Source organism: Eutrigla gurnardus, assembly GCF_963514095.1.
Source record: "Eutrigla gurnardus genome assembly, chromosome: 22".
Lineage (NCBI taxonomy): Eukaryota > Metazoa > Chordata > Actinopteri > Perciformes > Triglidae > Eutrigla > Eutrigla gurnardus.
Genome location: NC_139933.1, coordinates 760,090 through 771,816, shown reverse-complemented (window position 1 = coordinate 771,816; position 11,727 = coordinate 760,090). Strand labels below are relative to the sequence as shown.

At 45.5% G+C, this 11,727-nt stretch overlaps 1 protein-coding gene across 3 annotated transcripts; it reads left to right on the top strand.

Annotated features, from left to right (window-relative positions):
* Positions 1–58: 58 nt before the first annotated feature.
* On the top strand, positions 59–11,534 carry zc3h7bb (zinc finger CCCH-type containing 7Bb). 3 transcript variants are annotated; one of them, XM_084039554.1, is made up of 21 exons: positions 59–292; positions 1,682–1,743; positions 1,864–1,900; positions 2,034–2,231; positions 2,811–2,969; positions 3,157–3,300; positions 3,386–3,428; positions 3,535–3,764; positions 4,004–4,274; positions 4,521–4,579; positions 4,687–4,786; positions 5,011–5,172; positions 5,312–5,517; positions 6,079–6,179; positions 6,296–6,477; positions 6,556–6,635; positions 6,786–7,027; positions 7,149–7,254; positions 7,437–7,545; positions 7,668–7,801; positions 7,943–11,534. In XM_084039554.1, exons 2-21 carry the CDS (start codon positions 1,685–1,687, stop codon positions 7,976–7,978), a joined length of 2,658 nt encoding a protein of 885 aa, XP_083895680.1. In that variant the 5' UTR covers positions 59–292; positions 1,682–1,684; the 3' UTR covers positions 7,979–11,534. The 3 variants fall into 3 exon arrangements, with proteins under 3 accessions (XP_083895680.1, XP_083895678.1, XP_083895679.1); XM_084039552.1 differs by having other exon boundaries at positions 3,535–3,773; XM_084039553.1 differs by having other exon boundaries at positions 60–292; positions 3,157–3,297; positions 3,535–3,773.
* Positions 11,535–11,727: the final 193 nt, after the last annotated feature.

Sequence of the window (11,727 nt, the reverse complement as noted above, 5' to 3'; positions counted from 1 at the left end):
CTGGCCGGCGGTCGCAATTCTCCCGGAAACTTGTTGCGATGCTGCTGCACTCGGGCTAGCAGTTAGCACGCTAAAAGCTAGCGCTAATTTGTACGGAGCATCACATCCAGCAGCAGCGCTCGTAGCGCAGAGAGAAACTCGTGCTCCTCCGTCCGCACACCAATGACAGGGACTCCGTATTCACAGATACTATGCGCCGGGACGTTCACTGATAGCTGGCTGGCGATTCATCCCCACTTTGTCGCCGTGAAGCGAAGTGTGTGAACTGAAAAAGAGCCGTAACTTCGACTCGGTGAGTGTCCGTGCTACGTTCGCTGGGGGCTAACATACCAGTTAGTAGGCTAACATACCAGTTAGTCGGCTAACATACCAGTCAGTAGGCTAACATACCAGTCAGTAGGCTAACATACCAGTTAGTAGGCTAACTAGTAGTTGGTATGTTAGCCAACTAACTGGTATGTTTGCTAATAAACGCTGGTTTATAAGTAGTGATAGATAACACACCAGTTAGCCCAATAACTGGCATTAGATAATGACTGGTCTATAAAGAAGTGTAGCCCTGTATGTCAGCTACACAATCATTTTAAATTTAAAATAAAGAAATCAATGCTCGGGACTTCGAAGACATTTTATGAATGCTAAATGTGCATTAATTTCTTTAAGCGTTAGCCGTTATTAGCATGTAGGCGCAGTAAGTAGCGTTAAAATAGCGTCACTTTGCTAATCCTAACTATCAGAGAGAAACCCAGCTAGCGTCAACATTAGCTACACTGACGTTATGAGCAGATAACCCAACGATGTTGTGTCTAGCGGGTTGTCTGTGAAGCTAACGTACCCATATATGTCTTTATAAAAACTCGTCCACTCTGTCATCTCGGACCGACACAGTGCTAGCGGGGCTAGCCGTCTGCACCGTAAGGAGTGGCGGACGGTTGTTTACGCAAGTCCGAGGATCGATGGCAGGCCTTTTGGCTCATCTAGGACGAATTTCATCAGTTAGCAGCTCTTTGCAAATGTTTTTTTCATTGCAGAATATAACCTCAGCCATCAGAATGCATGTGTAGATAACAGGGTTGGTACGGTGCTGGAAATCCTTGAAAACCCTTGAATGTTAGTGTGGTGTTTTCAAGGTTTGAAAAGTGCTTGGATTTAGAATAAAGTGCTTGAAATGTGTGTTCTATGTGATGACATCTATGATAGAACAGAGAATAGCAGATCTCCATATTTGAGGGACTGAAAACAGCATTTTCTGACATTTCTTTATGAAAAATGACTTTTGACGATGATGAATATACTGTTATTTTACACAAGTGCAATATAAACATATCACATGCTCAATCTGTCTATAATGTAAATTATATTATTATTATTCTGTATATATTCTGGAAATTGTCTATTATGTACACTATACATTCTACTCTATTTAACTTTCCTTATATAGTCTTAGTGTTAATATCTTTTTTATATTGTACTTTTCTTGTTAATGCATGTTTATTATTTATATACTGTTATCGGACTATTATCCGAATACTGAGCATTGGATTGATACAAATATGGGGTTTACCACAGCTGGAAGGTGCTGGAAAAGCATGCAAATGCACCTTGAAATGCTTGAAAAGTGCTGGTATTTGACTTTGGAGAAGGTGGAGGAACCCTGTATCAACCTTGTGTCTGCTCTCAGGCGATGGACCCTGATCGACAGAAACGAAGAGAGGAGATCCAGAAAGCCATGAGCTTCATTCAGTGAGTACACAATCTCTGTTGCCTTTTGAATCTCTCATTTACAACGAAAGTAGAGGTATGACGAGCAGAGGTGCATACCCGTTGGAGAGCAGTGAAAGCAGCGGTGTGTTGTGTCCACAGGTCGTCGTTGCCTTTCCCAGAGCCGGAGAGCTACGAGGTCTGCAACCATCCTTTTCTTCACAACTTTTATCAACAATGTGCTGCTACAAGACTTCCACGCATGTACAGTGATGTTACACATATGATGTCCTTCCCTGACCTTTCTCTCGCCACACACACATTCTCTTCAGACGTTCGTGACCCAGTTGGTATGTAACTTGCTGGACGAGGGCAATTCCTGCTTCCGGGAGGGCGACTGTCGTCAGGCGACCCAGCAGTACGGCGAGGGGATCAGCGTCGCCCGCTACGCTCAGGCCGAGGCCCTCGTCATCCCTCACGAGCTGCTGGAGAGCCTTTATGTCAACCGGGCTGCTGCCTGCTACCAGACGGTGAGGCAGACGGGTGGAGAGGGAATGTGTAATCAATGGGAATGTCCATCAGATCAATAACTGATAGTTAACCAACATCATAAACAGTGTAATATTGGTGTCACACTTGGAGGGATTTCTGTACATTCAACTTTGGAAAGCATTTATTTACATTCATGGTTTATTTAACACCATTGTTTCCATCGTAGAGCACCACAACTTATGAAGAAGATAGAATTGCTTCCAGTATCTTTTTGTCTTAATAGGAAATGTGATAACTTTGAAGCAGACCATATATATACTGATGCTGTAGTCAAATCCAGGCTTTAAGTCTGAATGCGGTCTGATTTGTGGCTGTTCTATCAAGCTGTCATTGTTGTTATTTGATGTCTTCTCACCCATCTACCACTTTCACAACTAGGAATCCCCTGATAGGACGTGTACACTTAATATTCCCAATTTGCCTTCTATAGTATTGCATTCAAATGATCGTTTCTTGTGGGTTTCGGTTCAAGTCATGTGTTTTTGTTCCACATACAATGATCTTTAAGTTGTGAAAGCTTTCTGGCTCTTACCGTGTATCTTGTGTTTTGGTCCCAGAGGGAGTACGAGCGCGGCGTTCAGGACTGTGACAGTGCACTGTGTGTGTTCGAAGGCAGCCGCAGGGCTTTGTACCGCAAAGCCATCTGTCTGAGGGAGTTGGGGCGAATCCGGGAGGCCTACGAGTGTGGAACCAAATGTCTCCTCACAGCACCACATGTATGTCATCAACATTTAAAGTTCTACTTTAAATTTAAAGACTACTTCTCATGAAATTAGTGAGTGAAGATGGTGAGTGCTTTGGTTAATTAAGAGTAGTGAAACACAAAGAAGTGTTCTAATTTACCTCAAAGTGAATGAACCGTATTCTTGGTAAGTGGGGCCTTTTTTGTGATTCATCTTCCAGGACAGGCAGGTGAATGACCTGGCTCAGGATCTGGCCAATAAACTGGGCCTGAAGGGCCGTAAGGCTTACGTCAGCCCACAGACGGAGTCCACCGCCTCAGAGGGGGAGAGTCATGGGGAGACCTCCCCACCCACAGGAGAGGTGGTTGTGTTGTTGTTGCAGTGTAGAGCTACATGCTTGTGATGTGGCGACTGAATGAGAGGCTCATCATGTCTGTTATTTCCTTCAGATGTCCTCCAATGGGCTGGAATCTCTGGGTGACCTGGGACCAGGTACGACCAACTGGAACGCCTTGAATATGTCTACCTCAGACAAGAGTCCCATGTGTGTACCATATTCAGTTCCTGAGCTCCGTTGCTGTTTTCTTCCACTCCTCAGCGGACCTTTCTAATGCGCAGTGCATCCCTGCTCCGTTGGCTACACCCATCCCGGTCAGCGATGACCCAGCGTCCCCTGTGGTGTCCCCATGCACGGACCTGTCGGAGAGCCCCAGCACCCAGGGCCTGCCCCCCATGCCGTACTCCGTCCCCGTGTCGGAGCACATGGACGAATGCAGCAGCGTCATCAAGGACGAGCTAGACAGTCTGCTGGATTGCATCCCCAAGAAAGTAAGTGAGGTGAGTGAAGGACGTATAAGCTGAGGTTTTATTTTAATATTCACATGTTTATCAGCAGAACTGTTGGTGTTGTCTGGTCATTTAGCTTGATTTCATTGAGAGATGCCTCTTGAAGTATTAGAAGTAGATAATATCATCTTGGAAATGTTGGAAATGGATCCTCAGTGTGTGACTTCCCTTGGTTATCTCTACATGAGGTGACGTTTGTCTCTTGTTGTCTATTGGCCCAGAGTCCAGTCCAAGGCGCCATCCCCACCAACCTCCCCAACACGGCGGTGGGTCTCCGGCCTCCGTACTCACCAAATCTTCCAGCCCCGTCACCCCAGCTCCCCCCAGCCTTCTTCAGCTCGTCCATCAGTGACATCCCCCCTCTGGAGCCGTACTCGCCTCTGGGCTCCACGCAGGTGCAGGATGCACTGGGGGGCTTCCCCACGGATGGGGAAGGGAAGTCGGGAGTCGCCGCTGGCGGGCTTGACTCGTTGTCTGAGTACACTCTCCCTGGTGAGCAACGTCTGTATGGATATGTTTTTGTCTAATTTAGGGAAAGTAGTCTGAGTTTTCTTGGCGTGTTGAGATGAACGAGATGACATTTTTAAACCAGAAATCTTATAAAGTGAAAGTAAATTACACATGTTCGTGTTTACTATGATGGTTCAAATCAAATCGGACAACAAAGGGAAAAGAAATGTTACATTTTTGCAATATGACTCACCACATTGTTGCACATATTTGTGTGTGTCTTTTCAGGGGGACGAGTGTGTCACAGCTTCATCCCTGGAATGCGCAACCACAATGCTGCACATGCAGTGAGTACCGTACATCACCATCACAGGGCAAACTGCTTTAACATGGTACTATTTGTTATGAATCTGTGCATTTTAACGTCACATCCCTTCTTCTTCTTCTTCTTCAGAACGGTCCAGCAGGAACCAACCTGTCTCTGCTCTCCAGGAATCCTCTGGCAGCCACACATGAGTTTCGGCAGGCCTGTCACGCCTGCTACAGCCGAATAGGTTGGTTGGATCAGATATAAAATAAATGTTTACAGTGTTATTGTATTGATGTCTTCTTTAGCCCACTAACTGTGTTCATTATATGTGAAATATTCAACCCCTTTTTTTTCTGTGATATGTAATCCTGTGATTTCTGGCATGGTGAGAATCCAGCTACGTCCGAGCTGACTCACCAGGAGTTGTAACATTTACAGGTTTGTATGACCTTGTCTTTTCCTCGTCAGGTCCACGAGTGATGGACTACAAGTATCAGCCAGAGGCAGCACATCGCTGCAAGAGGGATGTGCTGCTGTGCCGCCTCAAAAACACAGACGACCCCACTTGGAAGAGGATCCGGCCGAGGCCCGCACGGAACAACTTCCTGGGGGCGTTTGTGCTCTGTAAAGGTCAGTATGTGTTACCAGTGTAAAAGCTGATGGTGGGAAAATCAGTTTTAGAAATGAACAAAGCTCTCATAACCAAATGTGAGTTTAAATATGGCAAAAACTTGTGTTTCTGTTGTGTTAAACATCGTCTCTCCCACAGAGGTGCAGGAGCGCCAGGAGTGCCAGTACGGGGAGAACTGTACATTTGCTTACTGCCAGGAGGAGATCGATGTGTGGACCCAGGAGAGGAAGGGGGCGCTGAGCCGAGAGCTGCTGTTCGATCCGCTGGGCAGCACCGAGAGACGGGCGCTCAGCGTCACCCGACTGCTGCAGCTCCACATGGGCATGTTCATGTTCCTCTGTGAGGTGAGACGCAGATTCATCGACACCGAGAGTCTGAACAACACTCTACATGCAGGGCCCATACGGGGCTGGAAATCCTTGAAAAGTGCTTGGATGTAGAATAAAGGTCTTGAAATGTGTGTTGTATGTGATGACATCTATGATAGAACAGAGAAAAGAAGATCTCCATATTTGAGGGACTGAAAACAGCATTTTCTGACATTTCTTTATGAAAAATGACTTTTGATGATGAACAGATGATGAAAATAGTTGGTGATTATATTTCTGTGGATCTGTTAGTGGAATTAGTTTTCCTTTCATTTGTGGTCCTTCTGTAAAAAGCTGTCTCCAAACATCATGTTGGTTGTTTAGAGGACAATAACATCTCATTTAATGTGATGAACAAGTGACATAATAAGTAGACTGAATACTGACCATTGGATTGATACAAAGATGGAGTTTACCACAGCTGGAAGGGGCTGGAAAAGCATGGAAATGCACCTGGAAATGCTTGGAAAGTGCTTGAATGTGACTTTGGAGAAGGTGGAGGAACGCTGTGTATGAATCCCTTTCGTCTTTCACCAGGAATGTTTTGACAGTAAGCCACGCATCATCAGCAAGCGCAGCAAAGAAAACTTAGCAGTCTGCTCAAACCTCACAGCTCGACACCCGTTCGACGACAACAAGTGAGTTTCTGTCTTCATTTTGTGAAATTAAGTCTTCAAATTCAGTTTATTTGGGTTTAGTAGTGTGAGGAAGACATGTTAAAGCGTGGCTCATGGTGGTCCTGTCATCGATGCAGGTGCCTGGTGCACGTGGTGAGGTCGGCCAACGTGCGCTACAGTAAGGTGCGGCCGCTGCATCCTCTCTGCCAGTTCGACGTGTGTCGCCACGAGGTTCGCTACGGCTGCCAGCGCGAGGACAGCTGCTCCTTCGCTCACTCCGTCATAGAGCTCAAATGCTGGGTCCTGCAGCAGGATACGGGTGGGGAAATACCACACACACACGCTTGCTTTCCAGGCTCAATGATGGAGCTTTGCTGAAAGAATGTCTTTCCTGCAGGTATCACCCATGAAGAGATGGTGCAGGAGTCCAAGAGACACTGGCAAAGGCTGGAGCAGAACGCACAGAAGCAGCAGAAGGTGAGACAGGGAATGGGAAGTGAGACGGTGTGAGGACAGACGTATACTTCCTGTGATACACAACCAGCCAGTTCCTTCCACCTGAGGAGGAACTTCACATCTAGAGCATGATGAGGTCCTTCTTGATTGTGCCTTCCTGTGTGTTTTCAGCCCATCCACATCCCCCATCCGAGCAGCAGCTTACCAGCAGGAGGAGTCGGGGGAATGGGAGGTGGGGGAGAGGGCATGGGTGGGGGTGGCGTCGGCCCGGTGGGGGGGCTGGGAGCAGGGGTAGGAAGAGGACGCCCCCTCAACCTGAAGATGAAGTTTGTGTGCGGCCAGTGCTGGAGGGAAGGCCAGGTGAACGAGCCCGACAAGAACCTCAAGTACTGCACTGCCAAAGCCCGGCACAGGTGATGCATACCTGCTCACAGCAATACGCCAGCCTTCTACTGCCTCATCCCGAAGGATGACACCGTTTCTGAGTTGTCGAGGCTTTAGGTTCCCTTCCTTTGTCTCCCTCTCTGTCTCCAGCTGGACGAAGGAGCGCCGGGTCCTGCTCGTCAAATCATTCGAGAAGAAGAAGTGGGTCGTTGTTCGGCCTCTGCCCTTCTCCCGCACCTATCCTCAGCAATACGACGTGAGTCCTTCTGCACCCTCTCACATCACAGCTCACCCCGGGTGTAAATCTCTGGTTACAACACAGTTAACCTATAACTGAAACAACAACAAAGTGGCGTTTTCAATATTTAGAGGCATGCACTGGCTAATTAAATGCAATGCTGTTGGCCTCGCTCTAACACCTGACCTTGTCTCATCCAGATGTGTGTGCATGTGATGAAGCAGAAGAAGTGCCACTATATTGGGAACTGCTCGTTTGCTCACAGTCTGGAGGAGAGAGACGTCTGGACGTACATGAAGAACAACAGCTGTGAGCTCCTCGGTCATCCAGACGCCGTTAGCGCTGTGGAAGACAGTTTAAAACCGGTTTCAACCCTCCACCTCTCCAGTCACCATGAACCATGTTTTTAACCGCCTTCTCTTTCCTCGCAGTGAGAGACATGCAGCAGATGTACGAACTGTGGCTTCAGCTGACCAATCAGAGTCGACGCACGGATAGCTCTGTCGTGACTCCGCCCCCTGAGGACAAGCAGGTCACCATCACGGCAGATTACACAGAAAGCATGGTGAGGAGGTATAACATTATCAAGTGATGTTTATTACAAATACCTCGTTTTAAAAAGAGACTTTTGTTTGGAAGTCGCCGCCTGCATTCCTGGTTGTCGGTGAGTGTGGTAGATGAGCTGTGCTGCTGTGCATCGTTGCAGGGAGGCCGGCGGTTGTCTGACGGGGACGATCTCTGAGGGTTGCCGTGGTAACGAGAGGCAGTTGATTGCTGCTGCGACGGGCCTGCCTCACCAGCTCCATCACACCAGTCTGTCGTCTCGCCGGTCTGACCTCCTCTAACATCTACAGCAGTGTGGGAGCAGATGGACACACTGCTAAATGGTTACCCCCCCCCCCCCCCCTACACACACACACACACACACACACTTCACACAGCATCACAGGCACCGCCTAACACACAGAGAGAGCTTTGTAAGTGGAAATAAAAGGACTTTGTGTTTTAAAATCATGCTGGAGTTCCACTCAGCACCTTCTAGGTTCCCCTTCAGCAGATTACCACCGCAGAAATTCACCTAGTTTTGCTCTGACTAAAAGAAATGATCAACTAGAATCCCCTAGTCGGGTCCGGAGAGTCCACCAGGCACCACTTTTTCCTTTTCCTTCAGCACTGAACGATTCTCTGATGGGCGCGCTGGACGCAGCTCTTAAATTTAGCTTGGTGATGTAATTAAAGTGAATTGAAGCTCGGTGCCTGAAAGCTGACGTTTTAACTTTGGAGTGCCAAGCCCACAGTGCTTTAGATGGAGTCCATAAGAAACTCTGAAGAAACCAAGTTTAAAAAGAGGTTCCTGGTGGACGCCGACCTCCTTCCTCCCTGGGAGAAGTACCAGAGGGCAGAATAACTTTCTGGATTTTGAGCTATTATTATTTTTCCAAGGGGAGTTGTACTTCCTTGTTATATTGTCTGCCATATTGGTAGAACGCTATGAATGTAATGCCTGCATGGGCCTTTAAAACTAGGAAACGAGTCAAACGTGATGCTGTGGTTGTGGAATGTATGCAAGTATACTCACATGCCCCAAAAACAAGCCTGTGTGACATGACAGCCTCCTCCCTCCACCGCTGGATATAAGAAATCAAACAGTCCTGCCTAGAGCTGCTCTTAGATCAGCTCTTAGATCAGCTCAGAAATAATGACCTCACTTGGACTGAAGCGTAGAGAACACTGCCCACGAAGAAGACTTCCGTTGTTTAAAAAAAAAACAGAAAAGATGAGTTTGTATTGGTTAAATAAAAATAAGATAAGTTTAATGAGAGAAAAAGCTGAATGAAAGCAGTGATGGATGATTAAGAATGTATTTTCTATAGTTGATTGTGATAATATTTAAGAGGATTTGAAAGTAAGGGCATGTTGACCTTCAGTTGAACCGAGGTCATTTATTTCACTGAACACCGTCGTGACCTCACGACCTTCAAGCAGAAACCTTCCACATGCATCCATGTGATTAACCTTTTCATTACGGGGGAACCATTCGTACCACATACTGTGCCTCTAATCAACACACACACACACACACACACACACACACACACACAGAGGCAGGATATCTGTTGCCATCTTATTCAAGCTTTTAATGTGGATGGAGATACGATGGAGGAATGTCTATTCAGATACATATACATGCATATTATACATATTTACAAATAATGGCATACTACTAATAATAATTGATAACTTAGCGGTTAAGCTTAATAAATATATAACCTGAAACCTGTATTGATTACATAGAAGAACTTCTTGTTATTGAGGTATTGCTATATGACCTGTATCGCTGAACTAGATGACTATAGTGTTTTTGTTTGATATGATTCTTTTATTTTGTATTTCGTGTGGGTTGCTTCAGACGGGGTTTGTGTGTCGGGCTGGAAGCAGAGATGGATTTGAGTTGCCCGACTTGAAGGTTTGTTTTAAGTAGTGGATCTCCAGAATATGCAGCGTTCCTGTTCTATTAGTGTAGCTCAGACTGCACCTAACATTAGTACTTATTATCAGTACTTACTTAACTAGTACTTATTTAATGTCCCTGACCGGTGTGACCTCGGCTCAGTGCAAAATATCCACAATCGGACTTCAATTCAAGATGTGATGCTGACGGCTGCCGTCTTAATTATCCAGCTCCTTAAAAACCCGATCAAGGCAGCCCGGCTCGGGCTAAACGCTGGAAAGAAATAAGAAAAAAGGCAGATCTCGGGTCAGTTCTGCTGGTCGCTCAGCGGGTTGTTGATTAACGAGCCCTCGTCTGGAACAGCCCATGTATTCGCTTCTTGAAGGGGGATCGTATTACTACTACTCCTAGTATTATGATGAATATGATGATGATAATGATCGCTATCTATTGACTATTTCTATTTCTTCTCTATATGCTATTGATATATGTATGTTAATTGCAATGTATAACTCTCTTTATATATGTATCCATGTATGAATATAATAATTAACGGTAATATGCGTCTGTATGCGGCGGTGCACAGCTGGGTCGGGGGGGCAGTGAGCAGGAAACGTCCAGCTTCTGATTTTAATGTGAGACATCTCACACGGCGATATATGAATGTTGAGCTCTGCTGTAAGCCTCGGGGTGTTTTGGCCACTGATGATGGTTGATGACGGACGTGTCAGCTGACCCGTTGGGCCGTCTGAGCGTTGATCCTGAGCTCGCTGCTCGCTGCCTGTCGCTGTGTTTCTGTTTAAAAAGACGGATACGGAAACAAAGCATACATAGTAGCCAAAATACTCCCGTATAGCGCCTTATTCAATATCCTACACCTATAAGATGATACATACCCTTATTGTATAATCCTGCTTCCTATATACAGTATATGATACCTTATACCTATTATAATACTTAGACACCCTTATAAGGTCATTTAGATGAGAGATGATGGCTGTGGGAAAGTCTTCTGTGGTCAGTAACGTTGTTCCCATCTCGTTTTTGTTTTTCGTTTTCGGGGTTGCCACACACTCAAATGCTCTCCATCATCAATAGTCTGTTCAGGAGATTAATTAGAAGAAGCCGGGATGGAAAGTTAACTTAATCCTAATTTTGTCTGAAAAAAGATGATGTTTTTGATAAAAAAATAAGTGAATGAAATAGTGAATATGGCTTCCATTTCCTGTATTAATCAGTGGGACGGGGGTCCATTCATGTTTAAATCCCCGAGTTTAAAGGGGGGGGGTAGAGCATTTGAGGAGGGGCTCCTCTTCCATTGAAACAAAGTGGAAGCTGTGCTGCATGTTTATTTGTGTTTGTTAAACGTCGGAGAATCAGACACAAACTGAAGTGGAGGTAAATCTCACGTTAACTTCCGAGAACACAGACGTCCACTGATGCAGTTTGTGTCGTTAGATCCCCAACACACACACACACACACACACACACACACACACACACACACACACACACCGACACACCGACACAGCAACACACAAATCTTAATTTATGGATTTTTTCATTGAGTTAGAAATGATTGGTTCTTTGAATTGTTCGACTCTGATGAAGTAACCAGGGTTGTAAAGAAGAAAGAAAAAACAAGGCCTCTTTTTTTTTGTACTGTATTTTTACATTTTGTTTCATGTTTTATCTTCTTGACTTTGTTTTTCTCCTTTTTTCTCCTCCCTGGTTGGAAGTTCATGATATCATAAGTGGACCAAATCTCTTGAAAGCATTTAATAAACAGACTGTTTTAGAAAAAAAGTGTTGTTTTTCCTCCCCATTCATTCACATTATAGTCAAACTGTAATAAACTCATGACCATAATGAATGAGTCCTTAGTGCTCGATATTCAATTGATGTTCTCCTCTTCATTGCATTATTTCTAATAAAACTCCTCCGTCACGTAGCTGTTATGTGATTGGACTTCACAGTAATTATAATTATGAACCGGTGTCTCCAATAACTTCCATTCACAGTTCTGCACGTGTACTAGT

Bases quoted from the DNA above. Each gene is read 5' to 3' on its own strand.
- zc3h7bb (XM_084039552.1), top strand. From the start codon at position 1,685: ATGGACCCTGATCGACAGAAACGAAGAGAGGAGATCCAGAAAGCCATG. The intron at 3,301-3,385 runs GTTGTGTTGTTG...TATTTCCTTCAG, and splicing joins CCCCACCCACAGGAGAGGTG to ATGTCCTCCAATGGGCTGGA. The intron at 5,518-6,078 runs GTGAGACGCAGA...GTCTTTCACCAG, and splicing joins TGTTCATGTTCCTCTGTGAG to GAATGTTTTGACAGTAAGCC.